General features: G+C 44.7%; 6 protein-coding genes across 6 annotated transcripts; 5 read left to right on the top strand and 1 right to left on the bottom strand.

Annotated features, from left to right (window-relative positions):
• Window positions 1–1803: 1803 nt before the first annotated feature.
• Window positions 1804–3084, bottom strand: F4817DRAFT_362380 (HlyIII-domain-containing protein; the record flags this gene model as incomplete). The annotated part of the gene is made up of 3 exons (XM_049306526.1): window positions 1804–1962; window positions 2103–2333; window positions 2485–3084. 3 exons carry the CDS (start codon window positions 3082–3084, stop codon window positions 1804–1806), a joined length of 990 nt encoding a protein of 329 aa, XP_049154045.1.
• A 3227-nt stretch (window positions 3085–6311) lies between these two features.
• F4817DRAFT_353374 (uncharacterized protein) lies at window positions 6312–8475 on the top strand. Its single transcript, XM_049305360.1, has 6 exons — window positions 6312–6707; window positions 6771–6797; window positions 6968–6990; window positions 7081–7208; window positions 7269–7531; window positions 7582–8475. The coding sequence occupies exons 1-6, from the start codon at window positions 6648–6650 to the stop codon at window positions 7753–7755; spliced, it is 675 nt and encodes a 224-aa protein (XP_049154044.1). The 5' UTR covers window positions 6312–6647; the 3' UTR covers window positions 7756–8475.
• Window positions 8476–9174: 699 nt separating this feature from the next.
• F4817DRAFT_306825 (uncharacterized protein) lies at window positions 9175–12471 on the top strand. Its single transcript, XM_049299859.1, has one exon. The coding sequence runs from the start codon at window positions 9808–9810 to the stop codon at window positions 11827–11829; it is 2022 nt and encodes a 673-aa protein (XP_049154043.1). The 5' UTR covers window positions 9175–9807; the 3' UTR covers window positions 11830–12471.
• A 2497-nt stretch (window positions 12472–14968) lies between these two features.
• On the top strand, window positions 14969–16736 carry F4817DRAFT_306831 (metallo proteinase). The gene is made up of 3 exons (XM_049299860.1): window positions 14969–15339; window positions 15433–15518; window positions 15576–16736. The coding sequence occupies exons 1-3, from the start codon at window positions 15200–15202 to the stop codon at window positions 16391–16393; spliced, it is 1044 nt and encodes a 347-aa protein (XP_049154042.1). The 5' UTR covers window positions 14969–15199; the 3' UTR covers window positions 16394–16736.
• F4817DRAFT_306832 (uncharacterized protein) lies at window positions 16737–17976 on the top strand. The gene has a single exon (XM_049299861.1). The coding sequence runs from the start codon at window positions 17079–17081 to the stop codon at window positions 17925–17927; it is 849 nt and encodes a 282-aa protein (XP_049154041.1). The 5' UTR covers window positions 16737–17078; the 3' UTR covers window positions 17928–17976.
• Window positions 17977–18644: 668 nt separating this feature from the next.
• On the top strand, window positions 18645–20928 carry F4817DRAFT_353363 (uncharacterized protein). The gene has a single exon (XM_049305359.1). The coding sequence runs from the start codon at window positions 18853–18855 to the stop codon at window positions 20572–20574; it is 1722 nt and encodes a 573-aa protein (XP_049154040.1). The 5' UTR covers window positions 18645–18852; the 3' UTR covers window positions 20575–20928.
• The last annotated feature ends 14 nt before the right edge of the window (window positions 20929–20942 follow it).

Below are 20942 nucleotides of genomic sequence, written 5' to 3'. Positions count from 1 at the left end.
AAAATTTATATATAATAATTTAAAATTAATATTATTATATATAATATTATTTTATATAAATTATAATTTTTATTTTATAATTTATAATTTATTTACCAATATTTTTTAAAATTTAAATAATTAATTATATATATATTAAATAAAGTAAATTTATATTAAAATATAATAATATTTAAAAAAAAATTATTAATATATAAAAGATTAAATTAATAAAAAAAAGAAAAAAATATTAAAATTTAAGAAAAATTAATTAATTATATTAAATAATAAAAATATTAAAATAAAATAATTTATTAAAAAATTAAATAAAAAGATATTAAACCTTTTTAAAATTTAAAAAATAATTTTTTTTATTATTATTAAATTTTATTTATTTAAAAAATGGAAAATTTATAATTTATTTTATATTTTATTTATTAAATTTTATTGTGTTAATAATTAAATATTATTTAATTTTAATTAAGTTTTATAAAAAATAATTTTAATAAAATTTAAAAAATATTACGTAAATAAAGTTAAAAATTTTATATAAATTTAAAAAAATAGAAAATATTTAATTAAATAAAAAGGTTAATTAATTAAAAAATATTAAATTTAAAAACTTTTTAATTATTTTAATAATAAAAGTATTAAATAAATAATTTTAACATTTTATTAATAAAATTTAAAAAAATTAATAAACTTTTAAGTTTTATTAAAAAAAGTTATATTTTTTATTTAAAATTTTAGCTTAAAAATAAACTTAAAAAAAAAAGAAATAATATTATATAAATAATAATATTAAAAAATTATTAATTAAAAATAATAATTAATAAAAAATATAAAATAACTATTTTAAAATTTATTAAATAAAAAATATTATATAATTATATAATTATATATAAATAAAGCTAATATATTAATAAAGATTTAACTAAACTAAAAAATATATATTTTAAATTATTTATAAATAAGTTAAAATTTCCTTTTAAAAAAAAAAGGAAAATTAAAAACTTTAAAACCCTAGAAAATTATTAATAATCTTGATTATATTCCAAGCCTTTTATAGCCCTTATTACACCTATCGATGCATGTTAGATACAAATAAACACCTACCTGGGACCTTATGTTCATATATGGGTAAATGGATAAAGGGGTTATGGTTAGTAGTAAGGTAAAGGCTCCTAGTGATTGAAAACCTACGAATAGGTACATAAACACACCCTTGCTTCTATTGCTAGTGATATGGAAACTTCTTACAGCAACAAGTGGGCTGTTGGATATTTAAAACAACTACACCGAAATAAAATCATGACTATAGAGATATGATATGCATATTGAAATAGATCGACCCCAGCTATGGCTCCAGATTTGATGACATGTTTGGTGCTGGATCTCTCTTCGCTTAAGGAATTTTTAACAATACCCGGAAGCAGTAATATTCTCTGGATTCAATTTCACAGCTTCCGCTCAACCTACTCTACAAGAGAGCCTGGGTAGAAATTTCACTTGATTTGTGAGATCAAACTGTGGACTTCTTACGAGGGCATTTTTATGGTCTTCAATAGGAGCAAGCTGACTGACCATCGACATTGACCTATTTCGTAGTAAATAATTAGCCTAGGATGATCAAGTTCACGGCAACAGACCGGAAATCATTTATTGTACTGTTTAACTTCTATATTTCTTATTCAAGTTTATTCTGTATCGTGATGTTTTAGACGCTGGGGAGCAGATCCCAAGGACAAGGAGAACAACGCATGTTGGCTAGCGTTATACCAACATGACACCTGCTACCTGCTAGAGAATAGCAAACTATAAGGTTCACCTTAAACATTGTCGGTTATAGTAATTGTAGTCAAGGGCGTCAAGGACGCCGGCTAGATGAACTACAGTAGCCAGGACAACCAGGACATGAAATATCTGGTGTGATGATCCATATATATCGAATAATCCCGGGCTGATACTCTCAGGGAACCTCGTCTGTATGATACATCATGGTCTAGTTAGTGATCTAGATACTCTTGTTCCTCTCTGTTGCAAGAATACCTAAAGTGGAGGGGAATATTTTGAAGAAGAGTAATATTAACAAGTAGACATAGGAGGACTAGTAATTGACTTACGGCATATACGATGGCTCCGGTGAGAAACAATCCCCCTTCAGCCAGGTAGTAAGGTAGGCCAGATTGCTTCATCATCTGTGAGAAGCCAAACATGACGATCCCGTGGATGATAGGGGCTAACCCAGAGAGCCCCGTGCATACAAACGTGAGCAGACGTAAGGTGCGCCACTTTGGGCCCTGAAACGCGGGTGCTAACACGATAATTATGGATATTGCAGCAAGAGACCCGATCTATAAACCAGTATAGAGACAACTCGTCAGTTCAATCCCAAGTAAAGAAGCTGGCTCATATCGGGTGCTTGGTATTTGCTCGTTTCCATTGACCCAGGAACGGTCGGAGAGGCATGATTGGAGTAGTAGACTGAAAATGACTATTACTTGCCATAGACCAATAAATCTTTCTTTCCAACGTCTCACACCAGAAACCAACGTAGACGCCCGAAATGAGAGACCCTAGTATTAGCAAAATGATGCCGACAAAGTCAAGACGCAACCACAGAGCTTCTACTTCTCGAGAATGGCACATTAACGTATGATAAGCGCTAGAGAGACCGAGGCATGCCGTTGCGGAAAGTAATAGTACTGCGACGACACCGGCATCGTCGCTACTGCGGTGCTGTAGGCGGGAGACTAGATAAGCCAGGCCACTTATGAGTAGAGCTATTGCTGGCACTAGGTGTGTAAATATGTTCACTGTCTCATTGTGTAGGTATAGCCAACTTCCGAAACAGACTCGCGCCGAGTTAGACACGGGTCGGTAGCCTCGTCGGACATATGGGTTGTCCTGGTACCAGTCTGGAATTTCATCGTATAGAGCTAAGGGGTGGCTGTGTTTATCCTGCCGTGTCTCGCTTTGGGAACTCCTCGTCGAAACATCTGCGCTGTTAAAGTTCGGTTGCTGCTTCTCGTCCGATGAAGATGTAGTAGCGGACCAATTGGTCCAATTGGGCGCAGTATTAACCTCTTCTGATAGCGGCGGCATCATGACCTGCTTATCCTCGGACATGTAGCATAATAAACATAGAAAAGAGTGTCTTTCCTTATCCCTTCTTCGTTTTGCATTTCAAAATATTTTAGGGGACATGTTCCTAAATCGCTTGATTTGCATGTGCGGAGTGAAAGGGCGGGGTCGACGATCTTGTCCTATTGCTTGTAATTTGCCAGCTTCTGTGAAGAGCTAGATCACCGAAATACCGGGGACCTGGAACTAGGAATTCCATTATAATGCCAAAATGCCTCAAATTGTCAATAAGCATGGTATTATGTATCAACAGCAATGACATCATATGAAGCAGAACGAACCCCCTTTTTGATCTAGTGTGGGGCATCACAACGCTTGTTGAATTTCCAAAGACCTCGGATAGACACGAGACGGGGAGAGCAACCTAGAATTTCTCGGCATCAATTACGCCTGAGATCTTACAGGCTTGTTTGCTGGTCATAGGCTATAAACCACCGAAAACATCGGGACCTCCCAATAGAAACTGAAGCAATGACGCGCGACATAGAAGTGAAGCTATGCCCAAAATTACAATCGAAGATATTAATAAATGTATGAGTTGCACAATACTGTCTCCGGTCTATGTGCGTACACTCTATGTTGGCCATCTGAAGAATGGCTAAGTCCTTGACTGATTAGGTACATTAGCATAAACACGACACAAGCTCACTAGAGCCCTTCTGCTGTTAACAGAACAACAATCCAATAAGACTGCTGTTCAAGAGACTGAAAATAAAATTCGAATGAGTTGGGTATAATTGCCGTAATGCGAAAACCCGTACTCAACCTACCTTGAAAAATCTGTCTGGCCGTCATGAAATTTCCTTGTCGCTGGGCCCAAATCAGGTGGTAGATTTCTCAGACTGAAGCATATTTTGCTTGCAAGGATTGATCGTGATGCGAACTGATTTGGATTTAGGATTAGGTAGTAGTGCCGTCAATATCTGAACAGTGTGCATGAATGTGGCGTAGTTTCTGAATGCTTCGCTGAGAATTCAACTATAATTCCAGTTCGATATCTCCTATTTGGAGTTGTAGGCGGGCATCGGATAACTGCTAAAGGCCGGGTACTGCCCATTTCCTTAGCTTTAAAGAGAGCTTCCTCGACCTGCCATTCATTCCCTTGAAGGGAACTATGTGTACATAATTCTTAAGCTGTAGGGCTTGAAACCGTACGAAGCCGTCCTAGTAGTCGTACTTCCGCATTGTGATGGGCGCGCCTACACATTAAGCAAAACACTGTTAGTCTGGTCCAGTATATCAATTTGCACCATCTCCGTTTCTGTGGCTGCTTGAAGCATTGGAATCTGGTACTCGATGCTTGTCCAATATGGCTGGTCCAATGATACCAGAGAGGCGAGATGATAACCACAATAGGTTGAAGGCATGGGACCGTTTTACAGTCATCGTTAATAATCCAAGCCCTTCCTAAAAAGTCCATAAGATTTGCTGTTTCATACCCGAAACCTGTGAAGAACATTGTCGCAATGTCTTTAACGTGGTTGCATCTCTCCGTGTTACTCTAGCCCCTAAGACGAATCCAAACATAGGACACTGGAAATTTGCACCGAGTAACTCCTTTCTTGTAGATGTTAATACTTGGATTGATAGGTTTTGTGATAGAATGTTCGCCAGTTAGCCGTAAATTTGATAGGATGTCGTGGTCATGCTCGGTATCTGAAGTGCTGGCAGATCATATGGGTGACGTGGACATCGAAATCGCGAATCATGACCCCACACATAGTAATCTTCTGCATTTGATCCATCAGGCACGAATCGAGATAATGACGGCCAGGTTACCAGATTCTCAGTAAACCAGGATGACGGTTAAAAAGGGCGCAGAAACCTATTGGTGTAGAGCACACAGAGTTGCTTCTCGCTTGCAGCCTTGAGGCATCTCTGTGAATGTGGCTCGTCATGACACGCGCCGTGAATGTGTACGTGTGTCCTAGGGAATTGAGTCTTAGTTACTGAACTCTTTCCTAGATAAATAGACGAAACGAAGAATATTGGCCCCTCGTTTGACAGAATAGGTACGAAAGCACCCAAGGAGCCTTGGGTTGCTGTTGTGATATGCGCCGCGATAAACCTGCAGTTTGGAACACGACATGAAATACATCCCACTTGTACACCGAGACGCGTTTCGATGTCAAAACTTGGCGAGTTGAATCTTGAAAATGGTAGGCATTACCTCCTTAAGTAGCTAAAATACGTTAGGGTTAGAGAAATCAGTAGGAGACGAGTTATGTGTTGGGTAGTTGAGGTGGTGCAAGATATGCGGATAGCTTCATGTAGTGGGAGGATGCAGGTGGGTTAGCAGCAAAAAGCCATAGCTCAACAATGTCCATGTTTCTGGAATTGCAAGAAAAGCAATGGTATATCAATTATAGCTTGAAGATAGCTAAACAACTGAAGAATCACTTGAATCGAGGCTTGGAAGCCAATGCATGGGTTATGAAGCCACCATCTCGAATGCGACCGATAATATCGAAAACCAAATCGGCCGAAAACAAACGAGAGGCTCTATGGATGGACCAAGATACAGCTGGCATTATACTAAATCAGTCTTTTAATTCTCTAAATCGGACTATTCTATAGAACGTCAATAAATGACTCAACAGATCGCCTGATTAAAAATGTGTGGGAGGCAACATAGAAGAAGAAGAGGGAGAAGGGGAGAACAGAAGGACGACGGGGAAGGGGGGGGGGACGGTGGGAGAGTTGGGTGTGTGAGGGCTCGAGTTTCGTAGGCGCATGATTTGATCGATGTAAGTTAAGAAGTGACAAGAAAAAAAATAAAAAATAAAAAATAGGTACTTTGGAAGCGTGAGCTGTTGTTTGAGCTTCGGCCAATCAAAAAATTCGACAACACGGATCAGCTTTATCGAACTGGGGAAAGATTCTAGGCGCTGTGAGAGGTCCAAATTGGCATCGAATCAGTCCTTCCAAGCATTTGACTGGCTGGTGGAGGCTATGCAGAATGCCCATCGGGCTGCGGGTTATTTAGGTCTAAACCTGACTAGGAAGTAGTTTAGACGTTTCAGGGAGATAATGCAACCTTAAATGTTAAGGTAGGCAAGGTAGGCAGGGTAAACAAAGTGCGATCGGGTCTAAATATATGGGTGAAAGGTGCGTGTTGCCTACATTACCTGCCCTGACTGTTGGTATTTTATTAGGTACCTTATGTAGGTATTTATTTTTTAGTGCCAGCGAATTTTAAAGTGAATCCATTTTTATGGAGGGGGAAGAGGACGAAGCACCAATTTCTCCCACTGTAGCTGATTGTACTAGACTACCTAACGTACTTACTGATTGTACACGACCCCCCGCCTAATATATAAGCAAGCTCACCTTTCTCGCTGTCGCGTCCCGATCGAATGCTTCCCTCCCTTCCGTTTTCTCTTGACTATATTACTTCCGTACAGTAGAAACCTTCCCGTTTGCATCTATTCACCAGAAAGCCATTCTCAGATCCAATTGATCATTTCAACTGATTACTTGCATCCCTCCAATAACGCGTTATCTAACCAACAAACACATTCGAAATGGGTCCCAAGAAGGTAGACGGAGCTCCCAAGCCCAAGAGCACTCATGCTTCCTATCAGGTATGTGCAGCGACAACTCGACCGGCATTTTACTGGACCACCTTGAGTACTAACAAGTTACAGGACATGATTACTGATGCCATTGTTCATGTACTTATCCCCATTCCTTTGCCTCCGGCGCATCGTGTATTGCTTGGTGTTTGTGGTTGGGTTGCATGCCAGGTGGTCATCGTCTAGTGCTGCCACTCAACCTTACATGACTAGTATATCATATTTAGATCTATTGAGTGAGCATGCTGACGCGTCTTTTTCAACTTCAGCTCAAAGAGAGAAATGGTTCCAGGTAAGGAAATCCGAGCGCACTCCTGTCCTGATACCCACTATTTTAGTGGTGGCGTTTACCCCCGATCAATCCGTGCTAACTATATCATAGTCGTCAACAACTCAAGAAATATGTCAGGGCAAACAACACCATCAATGTCACAGACAAGATGTTCGACTCTCTATTCAACAAGGCCTTGAAGGCTGGTGTTGATAAGGGTCTTTTCGAGCAGCCCAAGGGTATGTCTTATGACAATCCATTCCCTGTCGTGTCTATGCTTGGATATTAACTTGTTATAGGACCTTCCGGTGGTACTAAGCTGTCCAAGAAGTCTAAGCCTGCCGTAGCCAAGCCGGCTGCCAAGAAGGAGACTGAGAAGGATGCTCCCAAGAAGGCTGCCCCGAAGAAGGAGACCGCTACTAAGAAGGCTGCCGCACCAAAGAAAGCAGCAGCTCCCAAGAAGGAAGCCACTGAGAAGAAGCCTGTAGCGAAGAAGGCTGCTGCTGCTGCCGCCGCCCCCAAGAAAGCTCCTGCTGCTAAGAAGGCGGCACCCAAGAAGGATGTAAGTTTACGCGCGTTCTTGTTAGCCTCTGCATTATCTAATGGATTTAGGCTCCCGCTGCTGAGGACAAGCCTGTTGCTTTGACGAAGACCAAGGCTGGTAGAGTCACGAAGACTGCGACGGCAGCTAAGCCAGCTGCTAAGAAGGCCGCGCCCAAAAAGGCCGCTGCACCCAAGAAGGAAAAGGCACCAAAGAAGGAAGCAAAGGCTGAAGCTGCTGCATGAACATTCGCATCTTGATTTGTGTCATTCGAATTGTGTGTTGGGGTTTGGCGGTTTAATGGCGTTCGGGGAACAGGGTACAAAGTTACGTGTGCGTCTTTACTGCGCCATGGAATTCGGCGTGTTTTTTGGAAGGGTCGGTAAGGATTTCAGTGAAAGGGGGGCGATAATAGCTCCGAAGCGTTGCAGATGTGTCCGACATACCTTCAGCGGTGCCAGCGGCTCGTGTGCATATTGTCCTTCCCTTAGCGGGATCATGGTTATTTCGGTTGGATTGCACATATTCCCCAGTCATGGCATCTGTTAGAGGATGGGTATGGAACTGACGACATCATGAGTATACTTATAATTATACCAATGAAAATGAGGGCCTTCGCACGGCTTCCGACCTATGTTTAAGTCTTGTCGCGGTTGTGAAGTTTCTATGTAATCCTGGTTAACGCGTTTGCTCACTATCGATTTGTTTACGGCCTGGCTAGGTAGGATTGCGGGGCTGCTACCGGTGTTGATAATAGTTATCACGTGCGGTGAGAGGGGCTCTTATATTAAATCTGTTATGGACTCCTAACATGGTGCGTCCCAACGATTCTGATTGGTTGTAAGGAGCTTACCCCGGTAAATGCAGACTATTACCGTAAACAAGCGTGTGTGGCTCTGTCAACAAATTCATATTTAACAGCCGTATCTAAGTCTTGAAACATATACTTCGTTTAAATTGGTTGTACACAGGAGATGTAGGACAAGTTACGAGATTAAGCTAACGTAAAACACAAGTCAGCGGATCACACAAGTCAAAGGCCCAGCCGAAATATAACCGAAAATCAACGTTTTTGAAAATTCATAACTTTACGAATCTTTAATTAAAAGTTCTCAAATTTTAATATGTTTTATTTAACTATAAAACTAATACGAAAATATTTTTTTTAATTTTTTTATTGCATTATAATAAAAGTTATAAAAGATATTAATATTTTCGGACCCACTTTTACGTTTTTTATTTTTATTTAATTTAAAAAATTAAAATGAAATTTATAAAAAATACTATTATTATTATGATTTAAATAAATACCTAAATTTGAAAACCGATTTTTAATATGATTTTTTTTAAGTAAAGTGCACGGTTACGCACAGACGTATTTTGTATGTATTTTCGCTGGGCCTTTGACTTGTGTGGGCCGCTGACCTATGAAATACGTTATGCAGAGTGCATAGTACTTTGTAGTTAACCTAGTACAATTGTCGCATCTTAAATTATGTAGTTAAATATATGTAGCAAGTAAAGCAGCTTCAAGCGTTGGCCGAGTATAGCCAGAGCATTGTTCCGCAAAGACAGCAGTCCAATAGTTCAGAATTTAAGTTGCCTAAAAATGTCCTATTAATAAATAGAGTTGGTAGATAATGTAGGTATGATATTGCATACATATAATTAATATAACTCTCCGCACCTTAAACTCAGACTTGCAGACTTATGACTTACAGATTTTAGTACTATGATCTTCCCTCTCCACTTTAGCTTGCTAGGTATAGATCTACATTATGTTTATCCAGCTGATAACCCCTTTTTAGATTAGGCTCGTATTAATCTATAGACTATGCCGTTTCCATTTTCTATTTTGCGCGAAAGCTGGGAGCTAATGCCTCTCCAATGCAGCAATTTTGGAGTCTATTATTTGGAGGTTCAAGGTATGATAGAACTTTATCGTTATCAAACAAGACGGTATCGCAATCCGATAGCCCGCTACCGAAACTTCCGAAGACTCTACCCACTCCTGCCGCTCCAGCCTAGGCTGACCACATGCACCTTACACACCTAATCAATACGGTATACAGTACATCGCTCCCAAGTTGTTATTTTCTACTGTATGTCGTAGTCTGGAGGGGGATCTACAACTACAACTATACAACTACACTACGACTACACTACCACGCCGATACCGACGTCGACCCGACTCATGTATCACTAACGTATCATGGCCAGCCTAACATAGCTTCTATTGCCTTTCTCTGCACAATCCGTCTAAACCGTGCTTTGTTAGGCGTTCCCATCATCGCATCATGTCTTCGCGAGATCAATCCCTCAGCTCTAATAACCCCTTTCGTCGGAAGCTAGGCTATCCCTCTCTCTCAACTGAAGGCCTTGCCTCGGCACCCGCCTCGAGTTTCAATAAACCCTCCGATCCTATCCCACGAACACCATTTACGACTTTCAAGTCAGCCCCACCTAAAGATGACGAGCACAATGAGCACAATGAGCACAATAAACACAAGGCGCACGAGGGGAGAGAGAAAGAGGCGGCGCCGGTACAACCTAAGCCGAAGAAGGTTATCAAAAGAGTTCGAGTCCAATCACCACCTCCATCGTCACCCGAGGATGCCGTACCCGTCAGCCGTTTTCCCTCCGTAAGCGATGACGATGACGATGACGATGGATATGATAGTGACAATAGTGATCTACCAGAGTATATTGATCACATTAATCCACGCGGCACGGACTCTTTTGCTGTGCAAGATCGGGATAGCTCTGAATTTGGCCGATTAGAACCTCCAGCGAATCCCTTCACAAAGACGCTACAGGATTTAGAACAGTCCGAGCAAGAGCAGAGTACTAAAGCACTGACGAAAGGAGCCCTTGATGTTGACTCGTTCAAGAGACTTCTATTAACAGGACGCGCAAATATCCCAAGCCACCCATCCGCGTCAGCACCCGAATTAGGAGGGTATCCGAGGGTTCAATCCCCCTTACATGGCGACGAGACTAGCACGGACGCACGTCCTAGAGCACGCCAGTCTATATTTGATAACGTGCCAAAAGAGAACTCTCGAATTTCACAAAAGAATTTTGGATCGGAAGATCCTGGGGAGCGAAGAGGCGCCCTGTCCACATCTCCCCTTTCCTCGGCCCCTCCCTCCTCAACGAAGAAAAAGCCACCGCCTCCTAGCTCGCGGCATGGAAAACTGATAAAGATCGAGTTGGGAGCAGGTATAGAATCCCATACCACTAGAAATTCAACACCTCCCGTATCTATAAATGCCACCACCCTACCTTCTACTGGACCGTCACGTAAACCCACCTCCCAGGCAGGCGCTCCGTCACAATCTCCGCTTTTAACAACTGATGTGAACAAACCGCTCCCGCTAACACCTTTCCGTCCCTCTGTGGAAGAGGCAGTTGATTCCCCATTCGATCGCGAGGCCATAGGAAAGGTTCCCGAACCCTTCGCTGATCCGCAGGCGAATTCCGAACCGCCAACGTCGCCCCCAGCTGCTCAGGTTTATTCTGAGTCGAACGGCATCACGCAGTCTCGCAAACCCGCAGCCCCTCCGCCACGCCGACACGGAAGAAGCGATAGTAGAGCGCCTTCCATTAATACTACGAATGTAGATGACGATACCCCACCAAGATCATCACTAGAGTCGAACCGGTCGCGAGCTGATAGTCTACGCGCGAATACTAACCTGGGTAATAATTCAAACGTACCCGTTCCACCACCTCCTCGCCGGCCAAATCATGCCAGACAGGGGAGTTCGTTTACGAGTCCAAGCCAGGGGAATTTTACTCCGGCCTCCACTATAGGGCTGGCTGAAGACAACCGCAGCCCAATAGGAACGGGTCTTGGGTCCGTGAGTAAAATTGGGCAGACAGAAGGCCTGGGTAGTCCAGCGACTATAACTACAAACAAGGAAGGCCTGCCCAAACTATCCCCGCCGCCCCCGCCACCTACTAGACAAGCCAGCACGAGACGCCCACCAAGCGTCAGGAGTATAGATCTTAGTAGCGGGCCTGGTATAATAAGGCGAGTTAGTAAGGAGAAAGATGGAACAGTGCCACCCCCTCCACCACCTCCCCCGAGACAACGTGGTAGTAGCCGTGCGAGCGTGGAAAATACAGCTGTGCTTGCAGAGAGCATGGAGAATACAAGCGGTGACTCCCAGAAGGAGGCCACAATCTCCACTCCAACTACTGCTGAGGCTGCGATCGATACCAAGCAAGGGGCGGAGATATTGGCGGACCTCGACGCATTGCAAAGGGAGGTCGATGCTCTGATGGGAAGATACGGAAATGTCGGTGGGAGCTAAGAAGTACGCACCCTCTAGCCTTTTGAAAATAAAATTTAAAACCAGGAGGTTCCCGTGGTGGGAACTAACAGACACTCATGGGAGTGTACGAGGACCCTTCAAAAGAGAGAAGATCGGAAGGTTAGCATGGCCTAGACCGGTTCCTCCCCGACTGGATATGAGATATGAACTATGCGTCACAAATTATGAACGTTATATAGGATCCTTGTACAGTAGGTAATTGGTAATGCTGGGGCCGCCAGATGTCCGGACACACCGGCCCACAGCCGGAGATTATAGTACAGCGCGGTTATTCCGGACCGAGGGAAAGAATGAAGCGTAAAGTTTGATACCTCCCTATGTTGTTCCGCCCGCAGCGCATGGGTGTGTACCTAAGTATGGTTGGTACCACCTGTCCATACCTATATACTGCTTGCTTTTAGTCGTAGGCGCGTGATAGCTCGCGGATATGGGTATATGCTGGTGATTTAGTATTTATATTTACCTTATACCGTTAAGGACGCAGGGACGAAGTGAAGGCAAATCCTTAGAGGCGTGGTAGGTCGTATGGGTAGTACAAGTTACAAAATAGGGGTATGAGTAAGAAAATCGCAAATTTCTCATGAAGGCTTTGGAAGAACTTCCCTAAGCTTGCTGGGAAACTTAGCGGCGATATTAAGAAGATTACTTCCTAAGCTAGCTACCTAAGGTTTTGATGGGTTATAAGTCGGCACTTGATATGTATTGGTATATCCACTATAACTAGTAGCTATCTGGATCTACCGGTATATACCTCCGAGTTGCTTTCATAGAAAAGTGACATTGTCTCTATATTAGACTGGTATATTTCTAGGCAGCCTTTCTTAGTTATTCCCTAGTCATAGTTTATTTTGGACTTGGCATCTCGGTATGTGTAAGTAGATAATGCTCTATGACATACCAAGGCGATTAAGATATGGCTTATATAGTCCTAGTATTTCGTGTCACCATAGATGATGGCATCTGGGCCATGTTTTCAAACGTAGTTTTCGAAGAGGTATAGTGAGGAAATATAATACCTACGCAACAAGTCCCATTTGACACCCCCGAGAGATTCTGCCATAGATAACATAGCCTTCACAAGAACTTACCTCGGAGGCTGTAAAAACTATGGAGCATATTAGTAGTATAAGGAAAATATATTCGGCTGAGTGAATTATACGCGTCTCTGAGGAATTGTGGAGAATATGTTAGAATCAACAAACCTGGTAGCTATTTTCTACTCTCTGTAACCCGTCCAGCAAGGTTCTCATTACACGGTAGTATATGAGTAGAAGGACTATCGAGCTACTGCCTCCTTGGTTTAACCTCTCCCCCCCTTTCATAACTTGCCTCTTCACACTGTTTCAGTTCCTGGAAAGACTAATGCTTCCTAAGACCTTTATATGTCAAATAGCATGTATCCTCCAGCCGTTACTTGCCGGTCGTTTAATATATATTCTCTTACCTATATCTATTACTTCCGAGATATTAAGGCGGCCCCTCACTAATAACTCGATGAACTATAATATCCAGTGTTGAGTCCTCCGAATTTAGTAGGTGGCACTATCTTGGCTTGGCAACGAAGATACTGCGTTATCGTGGTGAGATATCTGCTTAACTCTTATAATTATTTTCGTGTTCTGTATTGAACTGCTGGAATAGGAAGTCAAGTCTCTACGGCGATTTAATACGCCCCGAGAGGCAACGGGGCCTCCCGGCTGATTTGTAAGACCATGGCCGTCGATCTCGGCCGGTGCCCCTTAGAGCTAAGCGGCGGTATCCGATGGTTTCCGGGCGATAAGAGAAGGAAATGCTGAGTGTAGATCAAGAGGACGAGGCCTTCGTGTACCTGCCGATCAAGGATGCTGGATGGTCGATTGTTGTCTTTTGACTACCTAACATATGTCAATACGAACGTGCTAATAGGTGGCATGATAACTCGTTTATCTTGATTTAAGCTGTTAGGAAGTACGGGGTATTGTCGAGAGAGTTTAAGTGGCCCGGCAATGGTGACAACGCGCACCGACAGGACGGAGAAACTAATCCAATGGAGCAGGTGGTAGTGCCAACCGATGTTGTATTAAACTTGAGGCTCGAAGCTAACGCCGGGACCTGAAGAGGACCAGGATATGAATTGCCTTACCGCCGCCCCTCGAGCCCAAGAGAAGCATTTTATAGCAGCTTCCCCGCCACCCCAACGGTTCCTACACTTATAAGCTTTGATATCCGCGCCAAGCCAAAGGACCCGACGGCTAAGGAAGAAGGTCAAGATGATGTGGGTAATTATAGACGGTAATCCGACAGGCTCGCATAATTCGACTATAGTTAAAAGAGCGATCTTAGCAAGATCGGGAAGGTCTGGCAGTTATGCGCCGAAGACCCGAGATCTATAACACTTGGAGATCATAGTGGCCAGTCGCACGACATCGAATCTCAGCTTCTAGATTTGCAATTCAGCTCGTCGAAGATCCGGCCACCTCCCGAGCTGATAAGCGTTCTCGAGCGCCAAGAATCCGGATATTCCAGACCCCTGCGACACGGTTTTCAGATTTACCAAGTTGCAGAACCCGATCATACCCAAGATCCCAACCGCGACCCTCCCCTCGCTGCCGGGTAAATTATCCTGGATACCTACCACATGGAGAAGATTTCTTTCTTCACCGTACCCTGGCGAATCGGCTGATGATGCGATGCGCTGAGGGGACAATTGTAACTGCGTTCCTGGGAGATGTCGTTATCATGATTAATAGGGGTTACAACCAACGAATACGGATGCTAATTCCGCGACTCCGCCATGTCCTCTGACAGGACGACCGCGTTGACGAGGTGAAGCGAGAATGTTATCTTCCTCCCGTCGGATCTGTAACGATCTCCTTCCGAAGTTGGAAGACGGCTTGTTATCGCCCATACGATTCTCCCCGGACGTGTTCCTGCAGCATCGCTTCTGTGACGGACGAGTAAGATTGACACACTACCGTGTCTCTGCCTGAATCAGGATGCTGGTCATTGGTTAAATTGTGAATGCTGGCGACCCGTCACGAGGTTACTTCGACTACCGTGTTGATATAGCTATGACAGGTCATATCGCCGTCGAGAGTATGATTCCATCGGCTTGGCGTCTAGTTTTAACGCTTGAAGGATACAGCCTTCTCCTACCCTGCTTTGCAGCTTCCTGAATGCGTCTAGAAAGAAAGCATCGTTCTAGAAACATACTTCAGCCAGAGTCTTTGAGTTCGACATCGTGCCCCCGCCGGCTATAAAAGACCCCTTTCCTCTCTTCCAAGTTGTGAGAAACTCCTAGCCAGCAAGCAGCTCGAACAAGATCCTCAGCAGCCCACAACAAGTTCGACATAATCTGAATATCTTCAAGATGAAGTTCACCACCGGTATCTCCCTTTTCGCCGCTGCGGCCAGCGCTCTTTCGGTCGACCTGAACAAGCGTGACTCTCCTCTCGATGTCAAGCTTGAGATGGTTGGCAACACAGCCGTCAAGGCTAGCATTACCAACACGTACGTAGGAGCTGAGTTCCCAGGAATTTCACTCTTCCCCTGAGAAGTCTAAACGGATTTGGGTTAAGAATTAGAGCTGACGTGAATTCTTAGTGGTGCTTCTGACCTGAAGGTCTTCAAGACCGGTACTTTCCTGGATGAGAATGCTGCCACTGAGAAGGTTGCCATCTACCAGGGTGGTAAGTTTTCTGCGAATGCGTTATGGACCATTAGAAGAGACTAACATGGCCTGCTAGGTAACAAGGTCCAGTTCGACGGCATTCGTCTGCGCGTGCTGACCACTGGACTTGACGAGGAAGCGTTCAAGACCATCGCTGCTGGCGAGACTGTCGAGGCTACCTTCGACGTCGCCCAGGTTTACGACCTTAGCGCCGGCGGTAAGTATGACGTTGTCTCCCTAGGAGCCGTGTCCTACGCCGAGCTCAACACCACCGACCTTGCTGGCATCTACTCGGTTGCTGGAAGCACTATCACCGCCGAGGTCGATGGCGCTGCCGCCAAGGAAGTCCGCCGCCGCTTCCACGCTAAGCGTCTTGCCGTTCAGTCCGACTGCACCGGAAGCAAGCTTAGCGCCACCAACACGGCCATCAGCAACTGCCGTGCTTTAGCCTCAGCTGCCCAGACTGCTGCGACCTCGGGCGCTGCCGCTAAGGTGACTGAGTACTTCAAGTCGAGCTCCAGCTCTACTCGCAGCACAGTCGCCAGCTTCTTCTCGAGGGTAGCCAGCCAATGCAGCAGCACTACGTCGGGTGCGCGGCTCTACTGCTCTGACGTGTATGGCGCGTGCACGAGCGGTGTCCTTGCGTACACCTTGCCTTCATCCCAATACGAAGTCAACTGCAACCTGTACTTCACCGCGCTGCCGGCCTTGTCCAGGACTTGCCACGCCCAGGACCAGGCGACCACAACCCTTCACGAGTCGACCCATCTCTACGGCACCGATGACTATAACACCTACGGATACTCGGGTGTCCGCGGCCTTTCGGCATCCCAGAACCTGAACCACGCCGACACCTATGCGCTTTTCGCCAACGCTATCTACGTTGGCTGTTAAACGTGTTGCTACTCACTAGTTGTGCTGTCGGATAGGGGGCTATTTTTTTTCTTCGGGCATGGAACGCTAATACTGCTAAGGGGAAGACAGAAAGAAAGAAAGAAAAGAAAGGTAAAAGAACAAGACTGCCCAAAAGAGTTTATTTTTTTCCTTCTGCCTTCCCCTAGAAGGAGCTTGTCAAAGGAAATGTTGTTTCGTGCACTGTCTTCTCCCGACAGTGGGACAAAGCCCGCAAGAAGGCGGGGAGCGAGCGCAAACTTCTCTTGGATACAAAAGCGGGATTCACGTGTCATTCTACGATTGTTTTTTAATACGCAAATAAATGTCTTTATCTAGTATCACAAGGCAATTGTTCTGTCTTATAGGCATCGGCTTGCAAGTGACGTGGTTTAAAAGCAGAAACCACACGTGTTCAGGGTACCGGAGTAACCATCACACATCACACTTCACACTTCACACTTCACTATCCCTAGATATTGGCTGGCCATTGCACAATTTAGAATTTTCTTGGCATCCTCAGGAAGGGTGTTTCTTACCACTTTAAGTTTTGATCAGCAAAGCCCATATTATTGAGTCCGCTCAAATAAGACGGACTCAAATTTATTCTCGTCTCTCTTTTCGGCCTATACCTACCCCTTCGGTTCTGTGCAGCGCACTTACTTTTCGCATACATACCTAGATAATCATGCAGCCTCGGCAAGCGTCTACTACGCAATACGAACATCACCAAGCCGGGCCACAAATATGCCAAGATAGCCTGATGGATGATATGCGCGACGCTAAGAATTCTGTCGCGTTGTTCGCCGACTACATCAACCGGCTACGGCCTGAGATTCCCCGGCCGCACAGCACCGTTGATCTCCACGGCCTTTCGCAGTCCACGGTTAGCCGCCAGGGATCCACCGGCTCTGAAGATGGATCGCGCAGAAGTTCATCGAAACGACATTATAGAAGCGTGAGGAAGGAATGGGCCGAGTCACCCCAGGGGACGCTTTGGAATCACATCAGTAACACACTCCGGGAAGTCGCGGCCGAGTTACCGGACGTGAACCCAACGGCGATCCAGGAGTTCATCAGCGCGCGAGAGATCTTGGAGCTGGGAGCTGACTTTGTACGCCACTACCGCGAAAGTAGCCATGCTATGGAGAAGCCATACTGGGTGGCTGAGGACTTATTCTTCGATCTCCAGTCTGTGAAGCAGGGCGACGTGGGGGCCAGCCGGTGGACACGTGCGCGGCCAGAGAAGAGAGTAGGGTGGGATCTAGCGGACCATCTCACGCGTTTCGTGCTATTGGCAGACAGCTTCCGTAGTCGGGCGGACCGTCAGGACTGGAATACATGGAGCAATGGTTTCGTGAGAAAAGTTTCCTTTTACCTGTGCATCTTGCGATGCTTCACAGTCAGAGATGCCGAGCAGAGACAGGCTGCGCGAGAGGCTGCGCGAGAGGCTGCGCGAGACCGAGATTCGAAATTCTTAACGAAAAAAGGTTCCCACAACAGCGGCAGTAGCAAACTATCTCGCCGGAGCAAATGACTGCCGGTGGATGCCCTAGGGAAGAGACCGATAATTCGGGATTATGTGCGCTATAGGATCCATACTAGGATATGGAGGAAAGAGGAGGAAGCGCGAGGCTAAGTACCAAAAGCGCAAGGACGCCAGTGATATCGTGACTCTGATGAAGTTGACCAGCGAACAAGTACATTAGGCCAGGGATACATGTGCTGTCTTCGAGACGAACAATGAATTGATACCAAGCTACCTAGGTAACATAGCAATGCCATTAATAATCTTTCTGACATGCGTAGGTTCACATTAGTAAGTAATTCTGGCTCGAATTGTAGGGACACTTAGCAACTCTGACAACACGTCTTATTGGGACAAGGAACAAACACTATGTTGGGGAGACGGACGCTTTGTCGAAGGTGCATAAAGAAAACGGATAAGGGGAACGATAGTATAAGAGGTGAAAAAAAAAGTATTCTGGTTTTATTTAAATAAGGGCTAATAACATGAATTAATACCAACAATTGAATTCTTCAATAAGAAGAAAGTGAGAGATTGGAGAATTGACTGAAATGAAAAACATTGAAAGGTGAAGATACCTCTGTGTCTTAGGTATGCAGTAGGTACTTCTATGTACCTACCTCTTAAAGAGGTCCGTGTGTACATGTACATCCTGACGCGGAATGTAACAAAAGCAACCTCGAGCGTTGCTTCCCAATCGCGCTTACCATTGTCTCAGTTCGTTAAGTCACAATTTAGCGTTTGTACATTCTCTCGTCATCATTAAACTTCGCAGCTCCAACCCTACATCTTATCCTCCAAGCCTCTTTCCGTACATCGTTTAATCCTTATCCGAGCGTATTTCTATGCGTATTTCTATTTAAGGCACCGCGCCTTCAATCTTATTCTCCGAAATTCCGCACTCTTAATCAATTTCGCTACTCATCAACTCATCATGGAGGAGGAATCTGATATTGAGGATCGCGTCGCGTTTGAGCACGATGAGGATCTTGATGAATATGACTCCGAAGAGTCTGGCTTAGATGATGCCAACGGTTTTCTAGATATGGAAGCTGCTGAATCCGATGGTGAATCAGAGTATTCGGATGATACATCCTCAACCAAGGAACAGTTCTTTTTTCCCCAGTTCAAATCACTACCCCCCGAACTTCGCGCGCGCATCTGGGAGTTCTTCGACCCGGATCTTAGAACAAAGGCGCGAGTGTTTCACATGATTATCAGGATGAACCCAATCGAGTTCTGGAGAAGCGCAACTCTAATAGAACAGACTGCGCCGGCGAGAGCAATGTTGGCTACACATCACGAGAGTCGTGCGCTAGCATTAAAATCATATCCTGACACCCTTGATCTGCATCGAGGAAGCGGTGTTATTCGTTACAACAGTGAGAGAGATGTCATACTCCTCTCTATTAGCTCTATCCTCGGCCCCAATGACATAGAAGAGTTCTTTTCATCTCTCGGGAATATCAAATACCTTGCCTTTAACTACCTTCGCGCAGCTAATGAGGAGATTCTCTATTCGAGGCTGGCGACTCATCCGACGCTGAAAGAAATATTCTACTGCTATGATTGTTACGAGTATTCTTCTCGCGATTTAATGTGGTGTATATCCGATTCAGTTCAGCGCTTCTACACCCAGCAGACAGAATATGACGCAGTGTTAGGCCCACAACCTTTGAGATCTATGTTTTGCTGGCCGGATCTTGAGAACCATCGAGAGTTCGCTGAAGAGCATGCCCAAACTACCGCTGGACATTCCAAACCCTTGAAAATTTGGAGCATGATCGAATTCGGATATGACGAGGGGGTCCTCCGCTACGAAAGACTCGAAGCGTCGGGCGAGCGGCCCGAAGGATGGTCCTCCGATATGGAGAGCGAGCATGACTCTGATCTTGCAAGTGAGGATGAGTACGAAAGTGAGGGAATAGATGATGCAACAATCGACAGCGATGGCGGCTCAAATGAGGATGACGACGATTTGGTCGTGCAATCTGGCTCTGACGAAGATAATTTGTCTACCTTTAACGGATTTTCCCCTATTCGGGACGAGAACTCCGATCTTCATTTGGACGGCGAAATAGAAGTTGGCAATTTCTCTAGCATTGAGCCCGAGTCTCCCAATCATTATGATAATGCTTCGGAGCAGGATGGTTCTGATGAGGAGCCCGTTCAGAAGACCGCCCGACGCAAACGTCGTATTGTGTCTTCGGACGATGAAGATGATCCTAATGATGAGTGCGACGAAGAAGTTAAAATGCCGTCGCGACCTGCTAAGCGAAGCCGCGTCGTCCTTTCCGATACCGAAGACGAGGACGATGAGGATGGAGACGAAGATACTAAGCAAGGCCGCGATATTGCATACGAATCGGAGGAATCTGACGAGCCTGAGGATGAGGAACCTGTGAAGACAAAGTCGATGTCTCTATTTGAGAAGTTGAAGCAGTATCGCCAGGAAAACCCTGTCCCTCCGGACTCAGATGCTAGCTCGGATATTGAAGCATCGATAGGCAGTGAAGATTTGGATGCAGGCAACAACATCAACTTCCCGGACGATGAAATCGAAGATGAGGATGAGTTATTGGGGAACGGTGGAATAGCGGCGGATATGTCTGAAGAGCACTCCGAGGGCGATGAAGATGATGAAGACGGATGGTGATGGGTTGACTATGTGCCATAGCTTGGTACGGAGTATGAAGATGCCGGTTGCCATTCTAGCATACGACTGCGATGGGCTTTAGAGCGGCGTTAATTCTACTTGACTATAATTCGGATTTATCTAGGCGCTCATTAGCGGGCCTCTTGCATTTGTAAGAATAGCATGTGCGTTGTATGGAGTCTTGGATGGTTTAACAGGTCTGGAGGCATAAGCGTCCTGGATTTGGGTTGAAATCGCTTACCATTTGGGCACGTCAAGTAGTGGTGCCTGTTAGTTAACGCCGATGATTTAATCTCCAGGCTTGGAGTATGCGTTGAATTTAAGATACAATAATGCAAATTATCATGGACGACATATTGTCTGATACG

Source organism: Daldinia loculata, assembly GCF_022478755.1.
Source record: "Daldinia loculata strain CBS 113971 unplaced genomic scaffold F4817scaffold_93, whole genome shotgun sequence".
Classification (NCBI taxonomy): domain Eukaryota; kingdom Fungi; phylum Ascomycota; class Sordariomycetes; order Xylariales; family Hypoxylaceae; genus Daldinia; species Daldinia loculata.
This window is presented reverse-complemented; position numbering and strand designations above follow the sequence as displayed.